The 26,873-nt window shown below is 43.4% G+C and overlaps 1 protein-coding gene across 1 annotated transcript in view; it reads right to left on the bottom strand.

Annotated features, from left to right (window-relative positions):
• The window catches only part of LOC128304840 (transcription factor hamlet), a 91,719-nt gene that overhangs the window by 34,589 nt on the left and 30,257 nt on the right, over positions 1-26,873 (bottom strand). The window contains exons 2-3 of the mRNA XM_053042080.1: positions 4,897-5,078; positions 4,645-4,824 (exon numbers count right to left, since the gene is read on the bottom strand). Coding sequence (XP_052898040.1) covers positions 4,645-4,824; positions 4,897-5,078 — 362 coding nt within the window. The remainder of the gene's footprint in view (positions 1-4,644; positions 4,825-4,896; positions 5,079-26,873) is intronic.

The following is a 26,873-nucleotide window of genomic DNA, read 5'->3' as shown; positions in this document are numbered from 1 at the left end:
TAATGAGGTGGTCCATCCGGATGCATGCAACCGCAAACAGCATTTACGTCCATTTCACAGGTGGCTGCATTCTGGCTGCAGCTTGTGGTTTATGGTTTTATGGTGCGGCAAGGATTAAACTTTTTCATATGATTTATTAATCAATTTTCTATCAACTTTTGTTCGATAAAATATTTTTGTAACGTAAAATGCTACTACAATAACAAATGAAACTGTACAGAATGTATAAAAAAATTCCAAAGTTCTGTCAATTTCCGCTTCCATTTTCCCAAAAAAAAAACCAACAAGAAATCCTTCCGCAAAACTTTTGTCCAGGACACTAACCTGCCATCAGTTTACGCTGCATTAAGTAGCTCAGCAATGGAACCTAAATTTACGACGGCAATAACAGACAATGTTCTGGCTTCCTTCCACCTTGCCATATCCGGGTGGTCAACAAAACACGCTCGACAAGACAAACGACGAGCCTGGCGGTGCAGGTTCTGGTGTAGAGCTCAGAAACACGAAGGGTTAAAAAAAATCGCACCGGACCACTTTACTGTCCAGTCTGTCGATTCGAACGGAAAGAGTCCTTTCCTGCAAACGGAACCAACAAAGCAAAAACTAAAGAAATACGAGAAACGTGGTTATGTTGTTTCTGGTAAATCTATTTTTTTTTTATTTTGGCCTTTACCGGATGGTATGTTAGCATGTGACGACAACGAACCCGCCTCGAGTTACCACGATCGGTCATCTCCACTCGTTCATATTTTTCCATCACCCCCCTGGTTCTAGCAAACCAACCACTGGACAGTAGTTTTTCATCCCCAATTCCCGTTGGGCTTGTTTCTGGCGAACGACTTATTTTAGCTTATTGTTTTTTTTTTTTTTTTGTGTGCGCTACCAGCACACTTACCCGGTATAGGGGAGATGTACTAGCAGCGGGAAGTGAGCTATATCTTAATAAATGTGTTTGTGTCATGTTGCGGTGATAGTACAGGTTAGTGTCTTGATTTGCCGTTCGAAAATTTTCCGCCCAGAATACAACACACAGGGGCAAGTGCTGTAACCATCAAAGCTTCATTCCACCTTCTACTTCCCACCTTAGTAAAACAAGCTACAGCGTACTGTTGCGAAGAACAAAAGGGAAAACCCTTCGCAACAGAAGGGGAGTTTGGGAAATTTATTACATTATTACACAATTCATTCTTCACGAAACGTTCCCATTACGTTCTTTTACTGGCTTACTTGAAGAAGGGGCATACCGATTAGTATCGCTAGCCAGCTAGTGAAGATCCGAGACAGTTTATGCTTAAGCTATCAGGATGTAGAAGATTTCCCTTTTGTCTATTTAGCAGCCGGTGTTAAGTGAGCGGGAATTGGTCTTACATTTTCACGATGAACCTTCTCGGCCAAACGGCAAGGGTGCGATGGCGTCTTCCGGCACGGATCGGTTGGTATGAGGAGGTCAAGTGCGTGCTACTGACTGACTTGATATTGCTTTATGATTTATCGTTTATTACTTTTTATGAGAGTATGTGTATGTTTACGAACTTCCCGGGAGGGAGAGTTCTTGTGCTACATACAATCGTCTGTCTTGTGGAAAATCACGTCCAACGCCATTTGCTATTAATTAGTTGCATGTTTGTTGATGTTCTTGTTAATTATCCCATTTTTAATCGTTAAACGTTGAAGGAAATACATTTTAATCGTAATAAACAGCATTAAAACTTTACCAATTAAAGACAAATATTGTATCTGTAAAGTACAAATATGTTACGCTTGAAATACTCTGCAATTCTTCAACATCCCTTTCACATCGCATCAATTAGATGCTCCCAGCAAGCCGCATTGATTATTTTTCGCTTCTCCCATCAATAACCGATCCCACTGTCGCCACTCAACCGGCACACCACCATCCGGCGCACCGGTGGTAACATAAATCATAAATCTCATACGCAAGCAATCAAAAACAACACACACACACCACCCAGCGCCAACGCTATCCCGAACATAAATGATTAAGCAATAATAATAACGGCGACGTGATCGTACGCCACACACACAACCGACCATGATGATGATGACGCCGATGATTACGACTGCAAACCATTTTTACTATTTTTTATTTCCTCTCCACCTTCACCGTGGATCTATCAGGAAAATTCTTCGCACAATTTTACGCACGATTACGCCGCGAATCCATTGCCAACAGGCGTCGCAAACCATCCGAAACTTGTGTGGCTTCCCGGAGATGCGCACACGGGGATGGAGCACCGTGCGCGCGAATTCGATTCGATAATCGGCATGCGAGAGACATGACGATGAGTGATTATCTAAGCCTCAGTGTTGCCGGTGGGCAATTGGGAAAAATGCTTATCATAATACGGCTGGAGGATGTGTCTTGCGCAAACGGGTAGCTCCAGTATGCTAAAGACAATCGAGCGATTTGTGATAAAGTCAATCAATCGAAACCCTGGAGATAGCTGGCATGAAATGTCAACCCACGGTAGGCAAGGTAAATCCCGCTCATCTATGATACTCAATCAGCTATCACACCTCGTGTCTTCGGGAATCGATCATCTCTCCACCCTACCGAACCTGCTGGACACTTGTTTGCAATCCGGAGTTCAAGGTGGGCAGGTACGGGAAGTCAGCACATCGTATCAACACACCTAACGCCATCAATAAATGACCGTTTGGAGGGAAGCAAAAAAAAACAACCCATTGACAATCTTATCCTGTCGCGGTATAAATCGTCTGCCAACTGCGTATCACCCAAGCTCTATCTTATCCTGTCCCGGGTGCGTTACTCCTCGGAAGTAAATTCTTCCCAATACACAATACTATTAAACACAATCGTTGTGACACAATCGTTTATCTCCAAACTGTCACCACTGTCCCATTTGCTGGGCAAATGCACGATCGATGCGACACCGGACACAATGTCCATCATTGTCGAGATAGAGACACCCGGTCCGAGGTTGATGACAGCCAAAATGGGAAGAGTAAAACCCAGCGTTCGGGGACTCACCATGCGGGAATCCCTATCCAGACACTCACCAACAAAACTGGAGCACGCTCCGGTAGGTGCGCTTAAGCGAAATTAAATGAAGATCGATAGCAATCTTCGGGAGAGTTCGTTGGGCTACCTTGGACTATCAATCACACCTTAGGTCCATAGGTCTCTACCTTTATCCGCTTTTTTGGGTGCGTCATTCAATCGTATTGCGGACAATAGTCGTAACGGACAACCCCGAAAGCATGTGTTTACGTATGTGAGACATGCTGTCAAGTAGCGCCATCTCAAAGCGATGAATTAAATCACCGGAAGGTGATCGATTTCTTGTGACTATATCTCCGGAAGCACCTTGCCACACTATCGAAGAAAGTGTAAATTTATTCCATCATCTACCGTTAAGCAATGGAGACCCTTCAACGAACAGAACTAATGACTAACGAACTATATGACAGTACACAACTTCATACCGTCGTCTACCTGGTTCAACAATTCTTTTGCTTATGGCTTGAATCTTCCTTGAAATAGAATGAAATTTCAAAAGCTGAAGATCAAGAAGATTTTGTGACATCGGGCAATTTACTCTTTTCGACTTCACTGTCAATGTCTTCAATCATTGCAACTTGTCAGCATCACAGATAAAGTTGTCATTTGATGAGGCGGTTATTAATGACAAATTGTATGTGACACCTTTGACATTGCCTCGATGACGCAGCATAACATTTATCAAAACATCAATTCGTTACGGAATAAAATTACAATGCATGCATGAAGTCCAAACGGATGCGAATAGATTCAAGAGCCCAAAATCGAATCGATTTGTTCCACTGATGTTCAGATTTCCGTATGCTATTCCCAAACTATATATCGAATTGTTTTTATTAGAAATGTTTTATTAATTCAGTTTAATAGTTTATTATTTCAAAAGTTTTATTATTTCAAAAGGACCCCTAATAGTGTCCTACGATATTGATCCTCCACAATCCCATCCCAAGCAAACATTCTCGCACAGTATGTTACCACAAAAAAAGATCAAAGATAAAACATTACATCTCGTTACTACCACTACCGAAAAATCAACACAGCACCCTCACGAACAGGATTAACGAACGAGGCAAAGTACCTCAAAATGAAAAAGCATATCACGATCATTAGTACAAACAGCACACCCGTCAGTGATGCATGTAATCTGCACACTCGGCAGCAAAACGCAAACGGGAAGCAAAGACCCGAAAAAAACCCTCCGAGCCTAACAGGAGGGTTCCTGCCGCTACAAGCAAATGTGTGGCATCGCAAAAATGGCACCGTTAAATAGATTAAACTTATTTGCCAGTAATTGTGGTATTACGGTCGTTATGCTACGGGCAACAGAGCGCAGCAAACAGTCACAAATTGCCTGTTAGACGCACGGAAACCGTAGCAATTATTGGGTGTGAAAGTGAGAAAGCAATCAACCACTTTCCCAACCGCCCCACACACAAGACGACACTCGGAAAATCTTTTAAAGTGTGGAATCACTCCGGATCTAACAGAAGCCGTTATCTTAATGATGCGTTAATATTGCTTTTGATCCCTCGCCCTTTTGTGTCCTAAACGATGCGGAAAGAAAAGAATGTGTGCGTGTGTGTGGATCAATCAACACTTACCTCCCATGCGAACCGTCGATCCATTGGTTCACGCACCAGCTTGCCAACGAACGGTCCATACTGTGTACCCTTGGGGATGGTTTTGAGTGCCACGACCGAACCCGTCTGAATGTCCAGATCTGGCGGTGGCGGTCGCTGCAGTCGCGCCATCTGTAGAAGGAACTGTTCCGCACTCTGAAGCTAGTGGATGAAGAATATTTTTAGTAAGTACCATGCTGCTGTCTTCTCCGAGGTCCGTTTGCATCTGCATACCTTTAATCGCTCGCGAACATCATCTGCCGTGGGTAGGAGGTGATGATGCAGGGAGGTTGGTAAGCTAAAATCAGCCGGTCCGTGATCGTGATGCTTGCTCATCGGTACCACCTGCAGCCCTGGAGGCACTTCTAGATTGACGGGTAGTCCACGGGATGCGTCCGATTCGTCGCCACTGATGCCTGGAAACACGAAGAAGATTGATTTAAACTCCTCATAATTTTAATCACTCCGTTGCCTCTTGACGTTTTCCTCAATTACAGCTCGCAAAAGGAGTACTTGCATAACAAATTAACCCAATATTAATTCACCATACAACAATCGAGAGATACAGCAGCTTTTGTAAACGTTTTGAGCTGCTGACTGGTCGGATTATGAGACTTCTGTAGATGAGCTACGTTTTCCGCACCACCCGTGGCGCCACAGCCTATGACTCAAGAAACTCTCTTTGCTTATTATGCTTTCCCTCAAATAAATTTGATTCATAAATGTTTCCAAAATTATTCTCTTGCATCACGTTCAAGCCGTGCATCACACCATGACACAAAAAAAAGATGCATCTAACCACATTCCACGAACTCTCCACAACACACTCCAGCCACAATGTAGTCTAAACACATTAGCACGAATGTTCCCACTTGTTACTGGGCTGGGGAAATTATTTTACGACCGATCTCTTTAAACCGTCGTAACCCGGCTCAGCTAGGCGCGAATGCCTTCTAACCCGATCACGCAAAGATCTTCACACAAAGGCCCATCTTAACTCGTGCCTCACTGTTTGTCATTACGCGCGCGTCAAACCCGGGTCAAGATAATGCGATCCTCTGTGTCGATGCTTTTGAGCGTCTGGCGTTTTTCGGTGGACAAGACTGACACTTACGATCATTGCTCGCGGGTACGCGCACATGGCCCCGCGATAGGATTGCGGCTAAACATAATTGATTTTTTCCATTTCCTAGTCATCCAGATTGTCACCGCACCAAGTGTGCACGCTTGAAAGAGGGAAGAGATGAGTGGTTTTATGTGGTCTCCTGGAACCACATAAATTCCAGATCCATAAGACGATAGTTCTAACACACATTGATTCACTGAGGCTCGCGCAACATTCACGCAACTAGAAGTGATATTAAAATCACAATCCATGACTGACCTATTTATCCCGCATCAGCATCATTCAAGCGGGTCCATTACATCACCAAACTGGTGTTCACACATCACAACACTTCGGTCATTGATCTGGAAGTCAAGCTATCGGGTTTTCTAACATCAACTGCTTCCAATTACACCTTCTCGACAAAAAAACCCTTCCCATTTGTTCTCGAGATGTAAAATGGTTGGTGTTGAAAGAAAGACGCTAAACAAAGGCAGCAGCACCGGTACGGCACGAGCCAATCCCTGCCCAGACCCAGGCAGTAACTTATCCGATTTAAATACCAGCCGATTAGTGTAAACTAATTTTATTCTAATTTGCCGACAATCGGCCACTCAAATCGCATGCAAACCGAAACAACAACACTCGAACAAACACATTTAAATATCATTTTCAGCCATCGAGGTTGAACAGGCATCTCTCAGGAGGTAAGCTAGGGTCCGGAGGAAACTTAAAACCTTTGGACCATGCCAAACCGGAACCACCAAGGCACCAATCGAGAGGGATACAGTTTTTTTCCTAGGAAATTGTTTAATCCTGCGTGAAATCGGATACTGGATCCGTTGATCTGTGTCACCAGCAGGATCGCCGGTAGTGAAGTGAAGAGGAAATCGGAAGCAGAAACAAACCCGAAAAGGGATTAAACCCTGAACGAAGCGCTAAGAAAGAAAAAAAACCATGCAGAAATCTAGGACACATAAAACTGTTATAAAGGATACCTTTCCGAAGTAGAAAAAACGCAACCTATATCAAAACGACACGCAAAAAGTATTAAATTTAAGACCAGAAGAAATTGCACCACAAACTCGCACATCGAACGACAGTGAACTTTTCGGAGCTCATCCAGAGAAGTGTCGAGAACCCCTCGAGAAAAAAAAACTGTCAACCCGTACGAGTGGGCAAAACATGGGTAAACATTTATCGAAATCCCGTGGCAGATATTAACGTCTTCATTCGCTGCGCCGGGTTTGTCTGTTTTTAATCTGGCCGAAATTGTTTGTTTAGCCCTTGTCTGTTACGAGCCTTTTTCGGAAGGCATCGAACACTGCTACCCGGTTGCAGCTTAGGGGTGCAAAAAGCCAATTACATCAGGCGCTTCCTTGGATATTTCTTTTTTTTTTCCTCCGGTACCCAACATAACACCTCGATCGACCTTAATCGGTTTGGAAGATTAGGATGTTGGCTAGTTGTTGGGATTTTTCCAACAAATTGGAATCATCCCTTGATCAACCGTTTCCGCTTTCCGATCGGAAGCCTTCCGCGATAGGCGCGAGATCTTTGCCGCTCATCTCGAATTTCTTCACGAGAAACAACCAGAGCAACCCGATGGAACGATCTCAACCGATTTTGTAACGTTTGGTTTTGCTGCAACAATATCACAACCAATGTCAACAACAGCATAAAGAAGAAGTTGCGCATCATGTTCCATTCTACAATATACGAATCTTCCAGTGCGACCAAATCTGAATGAAAGACACATTGTTGCAAAAGTAATGTTACGGACGTGCCTTGTCACCAAAAACCTTCTTCCCAAAATCCCGGCGCATTTTTTGGACATTGGACTACTAAATGCGTGCATAGCACTTTTTTTTACTCGCTCGCGATGCGACCCTTAAACACTTGTAAACAAATGCTCGGTTCTACGACCCAGCAGAAAATTTTAACGTAAGCGATCTTTTGAAGAGCGTCCCGAGCGGTTTGTCCTATGGTAGGCATTTGGATGAGTGATATGGTACGCCACATACCAACAATGTATGCGAGGGGGGTTGGCGTTGTTTAGAGATGTTAGATTCTATATACTCTGCGTGCGAACTCGAGGCGAAAATAAACATTGACCGACTTCTTCCGCTGGAGCTTGATAATGATTTCGATTTGATCACTTTAGCTGCGAGTGATGGTTTTGTACATTGTTGATGCTATTTGTCGCTATCGAATAGCGGATAAGAATGAAGCCATTCTGGAGCAAAGGGAAGACACTGCGTACTAATATATAACATCTTTTCAATAGCTTTTTTTAGTCCTCTACACATATAACATGCTCGTATTCACCTGTACTGGTGTCCAATTTCAATACAGTGATGAGACATCACCATCACTACAGTCGGAAGCATCAATTCTATGGAAAACCACAACAACAAAAAACGATGACATTCATTTCCTTCACTTTGCCCTTGTTTGATGCGGTGATATATCTCTTGTTGAATCTTTTCGCATGCCTGAACATCAATCGTCCCAGAAGTTCTTCAACTTCCAATCTTCCTTCCATTTTGAGGGAAGACGTTTAGAAGGGAACCGTACCAACAGGCATCGCGCTTGTGTTTATCATCTGGCCGGGAAGTATTCATGCCCAGCACACTTTATCTCTTCTCAGATTCCCTATTCTGTCTTGTGAGCGAAACAGGAAGCACATTGCTTCATTTCCGATCTGAGTGTGTGTGGTTTTTTTTTGTCTTTTGGTATGCTCCTGTGGTAGAATTCTATTCCAACAATAAAGAGGGAAAAGATAATTCATATCAAAGCTCATCCAGATCATGTGGTTATTTTTGCGTGCATACCATCACGCCTTTGTCTCATCTTGACGCTTTTAATACGAAGCTGTTTATTCTCCATAGCTCATCTTCATCTTACGAACAGGTACGTCCAGGTGGAGGTTACACAAGCTATTCCGAAGAGTTGCTTTAACGCCGCAAACGCAACCGCACGTATCAAAATTTAGGATTGAATGTCCTTCTTCGCACACAAAAGAAGAACCTGTTGGATGGTGTAGAGTACAAAAGGCGAACGGAATATCCTGTCTATGTGCTCTGTTTTGTTTTCCAAAGATTGAACGAGGTGGCCCGATTGCATTTTTTTTCCTCCATCCGTACCGGAAACGATGCGGCTGAGAGGCTTTGAATGATAACGAAAGATCATGCGTTTATGTGTCTTTCATCGAATGGAATTGGATGCAATTTGCACTGTTAGTTTGGATGTGTATTTTGTGCTTGTTTGTGTTTGGCAAAGAGCTCCAGAAATGATGAAATAAGCTAGAAAATAACGAACACTAGACAAGGCAACCCTAATAAACTCATACTTCAATCTCATGTTTGAAGAGGTCTCCGAAGCGAGATCCTTTTTCCCGAACACTAAACGACCTAGATTGGTTGCAACATTTTTACCACCTTGCCCGTTCTGAACAAACCTTAAAAAACAGATCCTTACAAGAGATATTTAACGCGTCTCATAAAACCTTCAAAAGTACACCATTTATAATACCTGCATCTAATTATTGCGCCTAATCTGAGGCAGATTTGCAAAGCAAAACTTACCCATTAAGCGATCACAAGTGAACTGCTCGGTCACATAAAATAAAAAAAAAATCCAACGTCGGTCTTGTACATTTATTTTGGCAAACAGAACACATAAATCCCAAATCCCACCGGCACATTGATGCCCAGTTCTGTAGGTGGTAGTTAACTTATCGCAATCGTGCGCCCAAAACCATGGACATAAAATATTTCAATGCTCGTAAAAAATGAACATATTTCACCGAGCACTGAGTGAAAGGTGAACCTCGGTGGGGGCCACGGGTTAAGGCAATATCCTTTCAGCTCATCTACAGTGAAGACTCGTAAAACAAAGCAACAGTTCTTAATGCGTCGCTTGAAGTTGAAGGAATCTCCACGTAAAACAGAATGGTACTAAATTTCACATTCACCACACTCGCTCGCTAGTACTGGTACTCCCCGGTTACTGGTATTCTAATCAGGTACGAAAGGTGGTTTTGTGATAGCCATTTTTCCTTTCGTTTCTATCAACGAGACCCTTGGCAGAAAAAAGGCAACACGCTTACCCCGGTGCTCATAAACTGTAACGAGAAAGGAAATCTGTCACGTAAAAAAATGACCCATCGTGAAGTGAATGGTGTTGTTTTTAATATCGCACTTCGTTTGGGCCCGTTGTGTGCCAACGCTCGATTTGCGTACCAAACCAAATACACAAACATACATAGTTCCGAAAGGAGGTGAACAAAAGCAAAAAAAACTCGCTATTGCCAACAATACCGAGGCAAAATTAATCGTCCACACACCGTGGTTAATAATCATCGAAGTATTTGCACGAGAAATGTGTACCCACTATAACTCTATTACGTTTTCCCCCGTTCCCGTTTTGCCACATTTTCCTCCCAAGTGGAATTGGGGATTTTAATATTGAACAAGCACGCGTTCGTACGGTAGCGGTACATAAACAGCCCTTACAAATAATCCCACCCCGCGCGGTCCATCAGAAACAGTCAGTCCCGCACAGCAAACAGGTTCCGCGAAAAATTCCAATTATTCAATCATAAAACAACGACGAAATGGCCGGGAAAGGAAAATATCTTTCCACCACAACCCCCCCATAACGTGCACGGTGCCATATTTTATTTCCAGAGAGTGTAATAGAAGGAGGATCGTCTAAGGGAGCCACTTTTCGCCACAAGAAAACACACGAAGAAAACGATCAAATTTATGCAAATCAGATAACGTAGTCCGGGTATTGTTGCACGATTAAAAGAATCACAACCATTGGAGCATGATTAGATTTGCTAGGGTCGGGTGGAAAAGCCCTTTCAGAAAGGGGGTGGTTTCCACTTCATTTTCCGAAACGATTCTGGGCTGGTTTATTGGTTAAATGGCGGCCTGCTTTGCTTGACAACGGTCACACACACACACACAAAATCGCGTAAAACAGCAAACTGTTTAATCATAATTAATTGAATTCTATAATCATGTTGTGAGCCGTCCGTAAGCCCAGCCCAGGGCGTGTGGGTGGCGAAGTTATACGTGTGCGATAAGAAATTGAAATTCTCGTACAAATATACACACTGATCGCACGCAATTGCCTTCAAGCTGATGGCAAACATCCTCTTATCTTTGACGGGGGTTTTATTGGACGGGTGGCACTGAGGAAGCGGAGGAAAAACCAAACGGGTTCCATACCTGGCATCATTAATTCGATATCAACCATAGCATGGATGGTTGTGTTTTATCCACTGTTCACACTGGGTCTTGGGGAGTTTTCACTTGACGTCACGTCTTCAAAATGGTATTGTTAAAATTTACGATAACTGATTTAAATTTAATAACTTTATCGCCTCAACACTGCCACTCCTTTTGATGTCTTCAATGGGCTGATATTTATTTTTTAAAATGATTTCTCGTTTTTTGTTATTTACACTTCATTATTTACTCGCAATGTTTCGAGGTTAATTTAAAAAAACCCGCATGTACACTTGCACTTTAACGTATTTTGTATGGGTCTTCAATCTTTTACACCAAATATTTCCCAACTAGAACGTTTTCGGCACACAAATACAATGGTACAGATCATCACGTCACACTAAATCCTTTCGTTAGTATGTTTTTGCTCTCGATTGCAAACTCACAAGCACACTACACACAAAATTTCTTCTTTATCTATTCAAATTTCACTGTGTCCATAAAAGCTACGTCGGGTTTGGACCTTACTAGAGTCCGTGTTTCAAGTTTTCCCCGAAGAATCCTTGTCCAGGTTCTGTCCTGAACGAGAGACACCAATGGATCCCGATGAAACCGACCGACCGTATCGGGAAACCGAGCGCGAAAGCGGCTGATCAGCAGCAGTTGTCTGTCTGTGGGAGATGCTAAGAATAGAGTAAAAATTCTTCCCAACGTGCAAGCACACATCATCGTTCTGATCCGGTCGGCGATCCTGCTCGCACTCACGCACAACCCCTAGCGCTTGTGTTGTTCTCCCCCTTTTTCCACCGAAAGCAATCACAGCCACATCGGTTTGCAAGGGGTTGCTTTTTCCAGCAGGGAAAAAAAACAGTTCATCCAGCTAGAGAATACGACGTGAGCGAGCGAGAGCGAGCGAATGTGAAAGAGCAGGAGAGCGAGACGATGAAGCACAAGTGAACGACGGGGAAAAATGAACACAGGCAGGCGAGCGCATTTTCCGAGTGAAGGGAGAGATCGATGCGTCGGTAGCAGGTCGGGGTGGTTTCAACCCACAATGAAAACGATGATAAAAATAGTATGCTCCCCATTGTCCGGGATGGTCACTTCCTGCCTATGCGCAATGACTGTGAGACACAGCCGAACGGCGCATCCTCGACACAAAACCCTGGGCTCTGGATATGCTGGGGTGACAGTGCCTCAAGGAGGAGCCTTCGAGTTTTGGGAGGGTTAGAAATATCACTTTATACACCACCCCCGCCCATCCTTGCGCATTCGACCCGCAAAAGGATGGGGGCACACACATGCGCATGTATCCATCCGCTATTTGCCAGGTGCCTTTATCTGTCGTTCGTTCGCTCTACCGTTTCGAGCCGCTCGTTCTCGGCTTCTCTCACCGTGCAGGACAAGAGACATTTGTCTATGTTCTGTGTCCTTTCCCGAGGTCACAGGGCATCGAAGGGACCGAATGAATGGTGGCAGCGACCGGAATGAATGAAGTCATTTTTGCGAGAATAACAAACCTCGACGTGAGAGCGGTGCGGAACGGCACAAGAAAGATGTAGCAGAAGACTTTTTGGAAAGGAGAGGATGAATTTGGACCTTGAGGAAACACAAAATATTGTTATTCGGAAAAGTCGGCATAGACATAATACTATCATTGAATATTTTTTTACTCACACAATTCTACATCCACAGGGTGAATGTGAATGTTACACGTACAACAACCTATTCGTGAAAATGTCAACTGAAATGTCTCGATATCTCTCCGCTCGCAAAAGTGTTCATCTCAGTACAGACATCGCCGGAGCAGATCTTTTACACAGAAGAACAACAAACTGGCAATGTATCTAAACATACACATATCTCCGTTCCGTCGGATTCATTCTGCCCTCTTGCGCCTCGGCACGCTACAGCATCATCACCGTCATCATCATCGCGTTCTGTCCCTGTGGCTGTGTTATTCTATGCTGTATTTAGCTCCTCCTCTCCAATTATGCTACACAGCGGCAGCATAATTCCAACCCGGCCAGCCAGTCAGTGCGCGGCAAACGTTACGCAAAACGATGAAACACACATACAACCAGAGATAAAGGCGAAGACAACCCACAATCATTCGAACGTACAGCAGCACAAGCAGAAGCCGCTCTATCAGATAGGGGATGACGATGACAAACAAGGGGTTGAATTGTCGTACGGATCGCAGCATGCGAGTAAGCGAGACATACGCATACAGAGGGGGGGGAGGCATCAGGATGGGGATGCGGGATTTCTGTTGCATCGAGGACATTCGTACTCGAAACAGATCAAACCATCATCACGAGCCGGCGCGAGAATTTGCACACCGGACCGGTTCGGTTGTCTCATTATCTACACGACAGAAGGCGGGATTTACAAGAGGATGATGCTGCAATTCTATAGGATGCATTGCGAATACGCTCTCCCCGTTATCTGCTCACTGCCGTGGTGATGTATCTACGGCATTCCGGCACAGCGAAGCTACAGAGTGTGCGCACAGTGTCCCCACCGATTCCATGTAGCCAAACACATCACCGCGGGAGCAGATAATCATGCCAGTGAGATGAATTCTAGTTCTGATACACTGGGGCTGGTTGTATGATGGACAGGGCACAAGCTCGACCAGCGACACATAGTATCCATAGCAACCAACCATAGCGACTCGTTAGCACTAATACTAGCGCATCAAGATACTACCGTGCGAGCTAGTACGGCACAGAGGGATGCCACACTGATAGCACTTGACATTTCATTTTTTTATTGCTCGTGTGAGTTTAAGTATTGTGACTTTAATGTCTTAATGTTAAACTGATCATGTATTCTTAATTCCGTTTTGCAAGACTGTGGAAAAAATCATTCATTTATCATCTTAATGTTCCAACGGGATCTCGCTTACGAGTTGCAAGATATATTTTTATATAATCTTCCAAGATGAAGACCCCCTCAGTGTAACCTTCTCCTCGTGATGCTGTAACCATATTTCTACAAAGTTTCATAACACACGTACATCCAGCAGTTTTTTTCCGTCTTCTTTTCCCCATTTTGGCCATCACCACACACAGACGCACGGTGCCCCGAGCTGAATGCACAGGCACACCCATGTGGAGCACATGTTTTACTTCGTCCAATCGTCGTGGTTTATCTCCATTTATCTGTCAACGATTCTAAATAAAGCAAAACCCCACGAGCAGCATGGAAGCTGCGGAGGACAGAATGAGCCAGTCTGCTGCTGAAAAAGGGGATAAGCGATGGGAAAGAGACCGACTGAGGTTTACAGATTGTGACTTGCGAGCAGCAGCAGTAGTAGTCACCGGGATATACAGAGCATCGAGGATACATAAGACGTTAGCAACAGAGAGAAGCAGTAACAAAAAAAAATACACCGAGATCCGACAAGTACCGCATGGAAACGGATGAAATGTAACGACTTTTGCTATCATGCCTGAGGACATTTGGAGAATGGGTCGTTCTATCGGTTTGCCGAGAGCCGAGAGTAGGTAATGGGTGAGGTTGACTTTATGTAACAATCTGTTCGGGTCGCGGGTCCCATGAGAGGCGGTGGATAAAGAAGAATGATCTCAGCAAATGGCAGATAACAAAAAAAGCGAAACGTCGTAGCAGACATTTTGACAGCAGTACGAGATAGTAAGGGTGATATTTTTAGACATGTTTTTATCTGGTAGTTTTGCCTTCATCGGGACATTCCGGCATGACCTCATGGCAGATATTGGCGCAAGGGACATAGCAAGTATTATCACATTTCATAAAGGCGTGACCAGATTATTTTGTTCTCTAATTATTTAATCGCTCCAAAAACCTCAAACGCAATAATACCATCTCGCTTACAAACAACGCAGCAACGATCATATGACCATGGCTACCGATACGCCAGATAATCCCGTAGCCACCGTTAAAGCGAGGTTATGCTCAATTTACCACCCCTGTTCGGCATCATGCTACGATAGCGCGCCAGCATTCCACACGAAAACAACCGCATGTACATTCCCTATGCAAGCTGCCACGTATGTATTGCACTGTAACCGCTGCCAGTCTTTTCCCCCATGTTCAGAACACCTTCGTCCCGTCCTTTTGCCATGAACTTCCGTTTCCCCCCTCTGAGCTACCTTTCCCGAACACATCCCATAATGGTATAATAAAGTTGTTCGCACATTAATGCGGATTTTCTCCCGTATGGGTGTGCTTATTTTTCATTTTTGTTTGTGATTGTTTCCCGCTGTCTTTCCATTGCATCATAGTTCCCCTGGTTTCTAGCTTGGTCGCCGTTTCTCTATTGCACTTTTATGCGTGGGTCATCCGGCGAAGAAGCGGGAACAGCATGTCGAGGAAGCGACATATTTTTATGTAATGCAGGTTTTTGCTAAACCTTTTTGGCTGGTTTGTTTGGCAAACGCCTTTTTGGCCGAAACGCGCTGGTATCAACTCGCTGGTAACGATCTCATAATCGCTCCGGTACAACCTCTGGTGGTCGATTTTTAAGGTGGGCAGCTTTATTTTTCCTTTCATTTGAGTGCCATATGCTGCCACATAAACGACAGATTGCACCGATAATTGTTAATCCGATCTCGTTTACACAATGCGACAGGCATGATATGCTCGAATTATTCAATTATCACCAAACGATTAGTTGCTCGATGATGAGCGGAATAGAAATGGGCAGCTAAGTCGAAGAATAAAACCGTTGTATGCGTGATCTCTGCATGAGTCTGTTCCAAACATGTCGTAATTATAAAAATTGATTAAAAAATTATCTTCTCAAGAGTAAATACACGGAACTGCACAGAGTTGAGCTCTTACATTGTATAACGAAAGGACAGAGCTGTTATGTGCCCATTATGCCCCTATTTATATTAATTTCTCCCAATTACATTAAAAATCATCCCCTTCTAAGGTGCTTTCAACTATAAATGATCTTATTTTTAAGATCTTCAAATCACAACCACCATTCGGTTCGGGATAGCGATTTTAGCGTTGTCCATTTATTTCCATCGTTTAAGGAAAATAGATTGCACCATCACAACACCGTTCTATTCAACGAGCCATTTTCTCCCGATTCGATGCTTCTGATACTGAACAGAATATTGATTTCACACGAAACGAACCTTCTACACGAACCGCAAAGGATGCGTGCCAGGATTATCAAACGGCTCGAGCAGCTCGAACAATCGAAATTGTTACAGTTACAGAGGAATCGTATATTTTCTTACTCTTTTGCTCACAGCGCAAAATTATCAGCTTTCCACCTATCGTTCCAACACACGGACTAACCTTTCCGAGAAAGAATCTCCGCACCAAGTATTTATATTTTATTTGTGTTTGCACAAAGCATACCTTGGGCACCGGCTTTCATTCGCCCCACACAAACACTTCTCCCTAATGGACCATCAAAGGGGACACGGGTTCACCGGGGGCCCGGCCATCGATGCATCCCGGGCTTCGAAGAATCGAATCCGAAAAAAACCCCGATAACCCACCAATAGCTGACCGAGCAGCAGTTCGATTTTTCTTCCCTTATCTCGCGCACAATAGCTGGTGGGAAAAAAGTAAATGTTTTAAAGTGGAAAACTATTCCCGCACAACGCGTCGCCTCGTTCCCTGAAGTTTTACGGCACCATTCGAATAGAGTCGATGTTAAATTGAATGGGATTTTTTTGTCGCTTTTCCTTCTCCCGCAATGCTATTATTTGCAGAAGGAAAAATCGCTGTCCTGAGGAAAAAAGGGATAAAATGTAATTCTTTCTCAAACACTGGATGGTCAAACCGGCAAACAAGGAACTTGCCGCGTGTATGCGAGATGACGCACAGCACCACCCCACATACGGCTCTCAGTGTACGTCGTATTCGCATACGCCTTATTGCCGATTGGCACATAAAAGTGACAAGTTATCCTTCTTCCCGTGTGTGGGTCCAATGTGGAAGGACAACAAAAAGGAAACCGTGCAGCTTTCAACCGATAACAAAACGTGCATTGCCGCGGAAAGAATGCAGTGAAAAAGTGAGCAGTACTTAAAACAGTCTTTGCACCTTATGGTCGGAATGCGCGATTTTTCACGACCGTAGATTCGCCATTTACGACTGGACAATTGTCCAAGATTGGAAGGGCATAAGGAGGAGGGAACACGCGCTGCTTACAATCACTTGCCTGCATTGCAGAACGTTCTATCGAATGGGTTGAATTTATGGACTTCCGTACTGAATTTCGATTCCCCTTTCGATTCCTCCAAGCAGATTTATCTGATCACATTCCAAATAGAATCACATTTTAAAAAGAAATTCTTTAAAAAAAACGTTTTCGGAAAAAGGATGAGATTGAATTCAAGCACCCAGATTGCAGTTAGGATAGCAAGGTAAGGCTCTCAATATTATCTCTTGAGAATTCTCTTCTCCAGGATCGCAGTCTTTGCAATTTGAATTTTATCCAATGGTCGTTACAGCTCCTAATCTTCGGATTTGAATAAATGGCCTTAAGCTCATATATCGTTACAATTCAATAGAAGATCTTGTTGATAGGGGTCGTCCAAATCCAGAGTCCTATTTTCATATGGAAATGATGTGATGAAAACCTTCCAGCGATATTCAAGAGTATTCTTGAATTCGAAGCAGCTTCTATACCTCTGGTTCTTAACAGAGTCTTCAGTAGTTTATCCAGTATGACATCTACAGGAATGCATCTATACAACGCTACCAAGCAATCCGCTAGGAACGCACCAAGAACATCACAACTTACAACACTCTCTTTGAACGAGCTCCACAGGAAGTCGCCGTTAGCCACATTCAACAGTAGCTGGACGTCATGCCGTCCCAAAAAAAGCACACCACACTGTGCAAAGACCCCTCTATCGTGGACTCCATCAAATATCGTGACCAAGGTTGAATTGTGCACCGCTGGTGTACGTATCTCGCTAGCACTATCACGTCACTTTGTTCCTGTGCCTCACTGGGTGTTTGACGCGGTAGAGTTGTCATCGCTGGGCACATACTTTATGTCACCCTTGCATGTACGCGCAGCGTGTACGTTCGTCTCCTTTGCTGTTCCGAACTTTCAAGACATGAACACTTCCAGGATGACGAACCATCTGCGTGAATCGAAGGAATGTCATAGTTGCCGGTGACCCCCTGTGGCAGGTCGTTGCTGTTCCATGATGTTAGTATGGCATTTTTACTGATAAAGTGCGATCGATCGGTTGCTCCTGCAGGGAAGCACGGACGTACTCACAGCCATATTTGCTTTGTGACCTTCAAACCTTGTGTTTGATGTATGTGAGAAGTATTTTGACGTGTCATTAGAAAGCAATTTCTTGGACCGATTCAAACTGGAGGGATTATGCGTATGAATGCTCTTTAACAGACGACTGATACAAATTATCAACCACGTTCTACAGGCTTATGTAAATGCATCATTTACACTTCACACTACTGATATCAAAGCGTGAAAATTCAATTCCATTTCGAACGGAGAAACAAAAGGGTATTATCATACAAACATGGCGTGACACGGTGTACAAGGCATATCAATTCGTTCCGTCTCGGTAAAGGCTCCCTTCAAAACCACTAATGCAAGCATTTAACAAACATCGTACGACAACACACACACGCAATTCACCCATCTTCTTGCCTCTTCTACCTTCACTTCAACACTTCCAAACTTCAAACGGAAAACGAAGCTACATAATCTTCCTATTTGAATGCAAACAGACAGCAAGTACAAAAAAAATAAACAACTGGCTCGGTTTTACGCTCGCTTAACGCTGTACAAGCAAGGCAAACCTTTATCGCGCTGGCAGCAACGTTTCTTCACCTCATTAGGAAGTACGGCTCCAAAAGGAAAATACAAAAGACACCGAGAGGCTTTCCGTCGCGTGAGCCAGTCATGTCGGTACATGCGAACCTGGTAATACTCATCGGGGATGCATTACACGCACCAAATTGACCCAAAGGATGATTCCCGCGTCTGTGCGTCCCTTTTAGCTGCCAGTGGAAGCTTTAAAGCAGACTCGCTAAGGGTGAGAAGCGGTGTGTGAAAATAGATAATCCGTTCTGTCAACTTGTTTTCCCTCGATTTTCTTCCTTTCCTCTATATTCCTCGAGCATCGCAAGCGTCTCATCATAAACGCATAATAGGAAGGTGTACAAATAGAATTTACATGTAGAGCATTAAATCCGGATCATTTCCACCGTGGCATGGCAGCTCTCCCCAAGGGAAGCATGTCATTTGGTGTATTTATTGCATTAAGAATGTTCAGTTTATTAATGCTTAACCCTTCTTGATTTTATCGATATTTTTGCTACTGTTCGGCCCACCGAGAAAGGTGACGAATATATCGACTGCGAGTTAGATAATAACGCAGGTAAAAGGTCAAAGTGAGAAGCTTTTCTTGGCGATATGTGCTAGAGAAGCCATTAGAACATGTTATCTATTTTTATTATTCGAAGGGGAAACAATCTTTCAGTTTCGATTGCAGAGATCCGGAGAGCGTATGTTTTCCCTTCGACACTGTAGCAATGCACCCTTCGTTGCTGTACACCGAGAACTCCTATTAAAGTAAATCCATATCCTCCTTTTTTGCCAATAATATGAATAAATTACGGTTTGACTTTAGAACTTTCTTTTGCGATGCAAAAACTATCTTCCAAATATTCGTGATGCAGTTTTCTCAAGGAGGAGGTTGCTGAAAAGCAATAAATTCTGCCAAATGTCACATATTTAAAGCTAAACGATCTTAATGGCATTAACCGGGGAACCCTCGTTGGCATGCATTCCAGTGTTGATTTCATAATAAATTTATGAATATTTTCTCCACTACTAAAGATGATCCTTTCGTTATGTTTTTTTTTTATTCAACTCAATTTCACGGCCGGTTGAAGCGACCAGTTTACTTTAGGCTCGCATCACCGTTGCACAAGGTTCGCTTGTGCCCGGTAGGCTATTTGTTCGCTCCCAACGCTGCAGGGCCCAGTGGTTCATGGATGGCATGTCCTTACGGTGCGCAGATAAAGCAACGGATTCCACAGCACAACTGCTCAGCCACCCCGATTGGGTGGTTCATGCAAAATAATACACCGTACAGCGTACGGTCGAGTGGATAATAAAACATCATTTAAAATTCAATCCCCATTCGGGTGCGTCGTCCATCCGGTAGGATGACTTTCACCGGGAGCAGCCCATTGACAGGACCTGATCTGTTCTCGCTACCGGAGTGTGCAGACGAAATGAGCATCGAGCTGTGCAAACAAGGGAAAAAGGGCACAGGCATCATCAAGCCAACCACAAAAAGGCCAACCTTGTGACTGGTGGTGGGTGTAAACAGGGATTTTTCCGCCCGAAGGAACAATCACGAAAAAATAACAACACCAAACAGATGGGGAGGATGAAGAGTAGCAGATAAACAAAACCACCTGACACACGAGGCAGAACAAGGAGGCAAACGGGTTGTTTAATGTTATTTTAAAATAGAACCACTTGTGCTATGGTTTGCGCTGAAATTTTTGGAGAGCAGGATAATAGTACTTCAATTTAAATTAAATAGGATTCTGATGTAATAACTAACCTAACTAATCATCAATAACGAATGTAGCTATAAATTTATAGGAAATTATTTTAACGAGGCCATGAATGTTTCCTAGAGGTGTAACACCTCCTTAAACGTACCGCGTACCTGCCGTCTAAGTAATCTTCAACTTTAATCTCGCTCTTATCATTGCCACTTCGTTCTGCACACGTGAGCTAAATTGCCGTTTGATATGAGCAGAGCTGCAACAAACGTTCTCGTTTGCAAAATTAATTTCTGATTCGTTCCAATGATGACAGTACACAAACGCAACCACCGTGGCGAATGCTGGAGATTAGAACCGGCCCTTTCAGCTGCAACTGAACAAAATATCTTTGAAACAACAAACATAGCGTCAAGTGTCAAGCATTCATTCCGTACAACATTAGCTGTAGCTGATAGCCACCAACGACACATAGCGAGCGATCAACAGCAACACACCACCAACGAGCGTGTGAACAGCACCCGAACGAATAAGCGCACCATCAGATGAAGCGTGAAATCTTCCTATCGTGTACCGCTGATAACACACTAACGCGAGCTTTTGTCATGGACATTATAGGAGAACAAGACCTACAAACACATACCCAGTATATTTGAACGAGAATTTGCCCACTGTTAGCTTGCCCTGCCCGGCTTAGCTTTTTAACAGAACAAGGCGTGAAGCAAAGCCGAACCGATGAAACAACGGCAGCGCACATAGTGCAGATAGTACCAATGGCGACCGTCAAACAAGCGTAACGACCCGGGGATGTAATAAAAAATTAATGCAATTTTAGCAGGCAAGTCAAACAGCACACTGCCAAGCAAACGGCAACACGGCATTACCCCAGTGCAATGCGCATGACATGATACGCTTTTTGCCATCTCTCGGCTGTAAATAGCTCAGAGGCCAGTTGCGATGGTATTGTGTTCTGTATCTAGATGCAAAATGGAAGTTATGAGATGATCTCATACCGCACCGGGGACTGGCCGGGGAGTTTTGTTATTTTTAAAACAACTTCAAGTTCGGAGCTCCCCAAGAGTTTCCAAGAAGTAGCAGGACATCGGAATATCTTGCAAACTAAGATGAACTAATGTCGGAATACATAATCCAATCTTCAGATATTAGTCTGGAATAAAACATCTGAATAATCGGAATGATTCTACCTGAAACATAAGTCATATCCTCTAGATATCCTTATTGCAAAATCACCCTTCTGTTGTATCCTACTGCCCGATGTCTAAATTGCCCAGTGTGCAACATTCCCTCACTTTACAGAAAATCTAAACATCTTTAGCACGCTCAACATCGCCACATACCCCAAGCACAGCCTCCGATGATTTATTACGTGATAAATTATGTTATTATTTTCTCGTAAAATGGTTTTTGTCAACGCCAGACAGTCAACCATGGACTTCGCTTATTCCAAAACGGCAGGAAGGAAGCGCTCAATGGTGGTAAAATGTTGATTCCCTATTTAAATCAACTTCCGAAGCATATGTCCGCATCCTCCGCAATAGACGTCGCTAAGGGTAGTAGACGGAAATTTGATGTCGCTCCCTTAAGGATGAATCTAAAACCTTCTCTTCATTAAAACTCCTTCACTTTCGGTATCGAGTAAGACATCACACGGCTCTACACGGCTTCCTATTTACGGCTTCCGGCTGTCATAGCAGTGTGTGCAGACTTTCGCTCTATAATTTCACCTCCCAGCGCTTCTTCACCGTTGACTAGAAAGATCATCATGACACCGGGACACAGGGGACATTGAAATTTAGAAACAATAACAACCAATCTCCCTCACCGATTTCCCGTTTCCAGGCAATCCACAATTATCACAAAACTTCTGGTCCCAAGAAACACACACCGCAAACCGCCACAAAATCACAATTTCTCCCCATTTTCCTATCATACCGCCAGCCTATCTTTTGACAGTTTCCTAGCACCTAAAACGAAAACTCCCGACGCGGGAAGAAAAGCGAGTGAAAACCCCCAAGCGTTGGCCGGTGATTGTTTACCTTTTCCACCGGCACAGCCAAAAAGGAAACCCCGCACAATGATGACAATTTGCCCGCCGTTGTTTGTCATCCTGACAGTTTTTCACCATTGTTAATCATTAATTGAGTTTGCTTTGCCTCCTGTTCGGAAAAAGGCAGGTTAATGTAGCGCCAGACCAATCCGAGGAAGTCGTAAAGTGTCCTCCCGATGTATATGATAACAATGTTTTGTCGTAAAAATTCATTTTCTTCCCCGTTTCGTAGAAGAAAAACAAACGCGTACAGTGCTATTCGCGCTGTTGGGAACTTTGCTTCAGAAATCGAGGTAGGAAAAAACCCATCCACTGTCTGGCAAACAAAAACAGGAAAAATGGGAAATAAATTATGAAAAATATATGCTCGAATCATCCATCTTCCGGTGCCTCCCCGGGGTCGACCGTTCACCAAATCTTTTTTTTTAAACGCTCCTACGATATACAGAGACTGTGATTCCTTCACACGGAGATTGTACACATCCTTGGTCGCTTTAAAATGTTGCTCCTTTGCTAGCACTTTCTACACGCTTGATGCGTGATGGAGCGAATGGGCTGGGGGAACGGTCACAAAGAAGCGTGTTTCTGACAGTTGACAGGTCGTCCTACGCCTTCCAGGATCTTTCATCCCAGCTCGAGATACAGACTAACCTGCAAACCAGATCTCACCACCGTACCGAGTGGAAGCGGAGGGATGATAAACAATTTATATTCTATTTTGAAATTTTGTTTCCACCTTTTTTTGCACGCTACAAAGAAGCACAAAAATCAAGGACGTACAATGTTACGGTACTTTTTGTTATCTAGCAATTTTCTACCAAACATTCCATCAACACCTCCTTACACAACACCACACACTTTATGTAACTGCCGCAGCCGTAGGGAAGCTGTTGTAAAAGTTGTGAAACAACATGATAATGAATTTGTCCCGCCAGGCGAAGGTCGACGAGCTGTTGCAAACAGGTGGCAAACCCTTACCACCTTGTACTGATTTTTGCTAGCAAAAGATGAGGGAAAACTCTCTCTTTCTCTACTCCGATGTTTTGTCATTGCCTATTAGCTTCGCTAAACAGCACATCAGCACCATCCAAACGAGGCTAATCGATGTCGGATGGTGACTTTGGTGATATTTGGAAAGGAAGAAAGTTATGAAAAACGCTGATGATGACACCTGACTCCCGAAGGTGGAGATCTATCAGTCCTGTTGGTATGTTGCTGGTACAGAAACAGACCGCGTGCTGGGAAAATTAATTATTGCTTGTGTTGTTTCTGCTGCTCGTTTCGAAGGTGAGATACTACAAATTTGTTACCGAGCGCTTCCTGCAGGTGTCATACCGAAACGGTGCTATATTAAACACTTTCTCTTCATCTTCAAATCGTTTAATCTGTTTTCGCTGTATGGATCCATGATAGGGGATACGAGCATTCAATTGCTTAAATGAAGTGTCATGTCGAGTGTGTGATGCTTGTTGGCGTGGTTAATCAAACTCCCACACCCTGTCCGGACAGCATGCTTCAGCAGAGATGGTCAAACGTCAACTACTTCCATCACCGTGTGTCGATTACACTTCAAAGAAACTACCACCAACGCTGATGTGAATTGAACTTTGAGGAATAAAAAATGAATTCACCTCCATCAATGCTGGTCAACGTGCTCCTCGCCCGTTCGGTATGGTTCACCATGGGATGGTTTTTCAAGCGTCCCTTTACACTGTTGGGATTGACTTTCAATCAGAAATTTATAATCACAGCTGTCACGTATTCGAACAGCGGGACTTTGAGGTTTCGATACGCAGATCATGCGGAAAGGGCCAGTTGATAACGCTGACAGGTTATGCTACCAATCACGCACACCGGATACGTTGAATGGACATAGGGGTAGGTGTGCCCTTCAAGTGGACATCTCACCCATGGGTGAGATCACCTAACACCTCCATCAACACCACTTCAAACGAAGCGGCTATCCCTTTGAAGATAAAAGTTCTCTGTTGCGGTGATTTCGATTGGATTTGGCACCCAATATGTGATGTCTGCGAGATACTCACGCATAAGGTCTGATACATACACACACGCCTCGCCAAATTTTTCACACGTCAGTAACAGCCACGCTGCGCCCAGGCCTCACAGTTTGAAACAGACTGATCCTTTGGGGTGATACGAGTGCATACCATCGTATCAGTCTTGCCTTGATATTGTTGCATTGATGTTTTAGGATGAGATCTTCTTACCTGCAATAAGAGACGAGAACAAAATCAGTATATAATTCGAATTTGAAAAGTAATATTAATAATACCCGTAGTCTGTATTTCAAACGGCTTAACATCTGAATTTCATACATCAAAACAAGGATTAATCAATCCTACTGATTCTCATTGAAATTAGAAAGAATCTATTCGAACAAACCGAACAATGTCGTAAGGATGTCAGCAATATATTCCATAATTAATGTTTTTCCCTTGCCCTCGTATCAATCCAATCGAAGGGTGTTCGACACTGTTGACCTACAAATTGAAAGGAAACCAATTTAACATGGCACAATATTCGTGTCGTCTCCGAATAGACGTACGCTTCCATAACCCCTCTCCAATTAATCAACTAAATTAAGACGAAAAGTCGTGCTCTCGAGGAGGTCATACTGATCGTCCCGTTCTGGAACTGCTTTTTTTTGGGAAAAAAATAGAATAGACACCAGAATATTTCTGCAAAAAGTGCTTTTTCGAAGGAAAGGATTGTTCATCATTATCCCTTTTTTTGGGGATGGTTTTTGCACAAGAGTTGAGATAAACAAAAGGGCCTGATTAAAGATCAATACGATGAGAAACGGTCGGGATCAAGAGCCCTTCGTTTGAAGATACCATCGTGAGAAACTGGTTGTCTTTTTTCACAATTTCTGTAACTCTCTTGATTATATTAATTTGATTCTATGTCTGTCCATATTCACTTAGGTAAGAATGTTCATTTTTATTCTTTTCGGTAAAAGCTAATGCGTAGTAAACTATTTCTATGGACCAGAGTAATAAAACTACCTCAAAACAATAGTTCTATCCGTACTATCACTTAATCCTTATTCGTCACGCACGTGTCCGGAGAACAGTCCTTACTCATCTTCATGCTTTTCTAACTCAGGAAAGATTTACGGAACTTCACAACATCCAGACACATTGAAATTATCTTATGTCAGGGAAAAATATCATCACATCTTCCGTGTTCTCAACACTCTACTGAAAAAATCCTGCACATTTCGTGGATCTGCACACATCTTTTTCAACCCAATAACAATGGTAAGATAAATTGGTTTTGAATTAACAGGCGCTTGTTTCGTTCGATTTTTGTGATCAAATTAAACTTTTTTGCAACGGCACACGCATAGACTGCCGAGAAAGATGGTATGTGTGTGGTTATTGATGATGGTTGTATCAGGTAGAAGGGCGTTGTAAGGGATCTGACGAGATAATTAATTGCTGTGACACTGGAAGTTTCAAAGTTTGCCAAAGAAATAGGGTTAAGGTATTGATTTTTTCTCGCAGTGAGTGTTGAGGAGCGATACTACTTTGTCTTTTCTTCTCATTCTTTTAAGAATTTGTGCCATTAAGTCAAGACTCGACCCGAAGATCAGTCATGTTGTTAAGTCGTCCTTTAACAACTACCCTATTTGACCAGTTTAAAGTCGGTGGCTTACATCAAGCTGAAAATAAACTGAGTAGAGTACACCCTCAGGGCTTACACATGACATGGTACTAAAGCGAAACTGAACTAAATCCTTCAGCCTACATGCAGAAACGGCACCGTCTGCCGGCACCGATGAACAATGGCAATAACCGTCGCTCAAGAGATTGATAGGTTTAACTTTACTCGTCCTATTAAAAGCCCCCTTTTCGAACGACGTTCGCTCGTACATACCACAAAGTCTCAGCGATAAAACAACGCACAACAGGGCAGAAACACACACACTTCGCATCGTGAACACGGGAAGAAAATGTGCCGACGTTTTTGCGCGCATCAAGGCCTCACTTCCGGTCGAATCCGGCTGCAGCCAAGGTGGCTCGTGATCATCATCGCTCGCGTCCCCCTATCTTGTGCAGCTTCTGTTTTCTTTGCCGTTCGAGTCTATTATTTCTCGATTATAATTGCTGCCTAAGAAGTATTCTTTTTCACTTTTATGCTTTTATACACTGAAGACAAGGACACGGGCGTATTGAAGGTATGAAAGACTTCGTGTCCAATAAAATATTTAGAAAAGACGATTGACAAGGTGAAGAAATTCGGTTGGCTA

The sequence above is a fragment of the Anopheles moucheti genome, chromosome 3 (assembly GCF_943734755.1).
Source record: "Anopheles moucheti chromosome 3, idAnoMoucSN_F20_07, whole genome shotgun sequence".
NCBI classification, from domain to species: Eukaryota; Metazoa; Arthropoda; class Insecta; order Diptera; family Culicidae; genus Anopheles; species Anopheles moucheti.
This window is presented reverse-complemented; position numbering and strand designations above follow the sequence as displayed.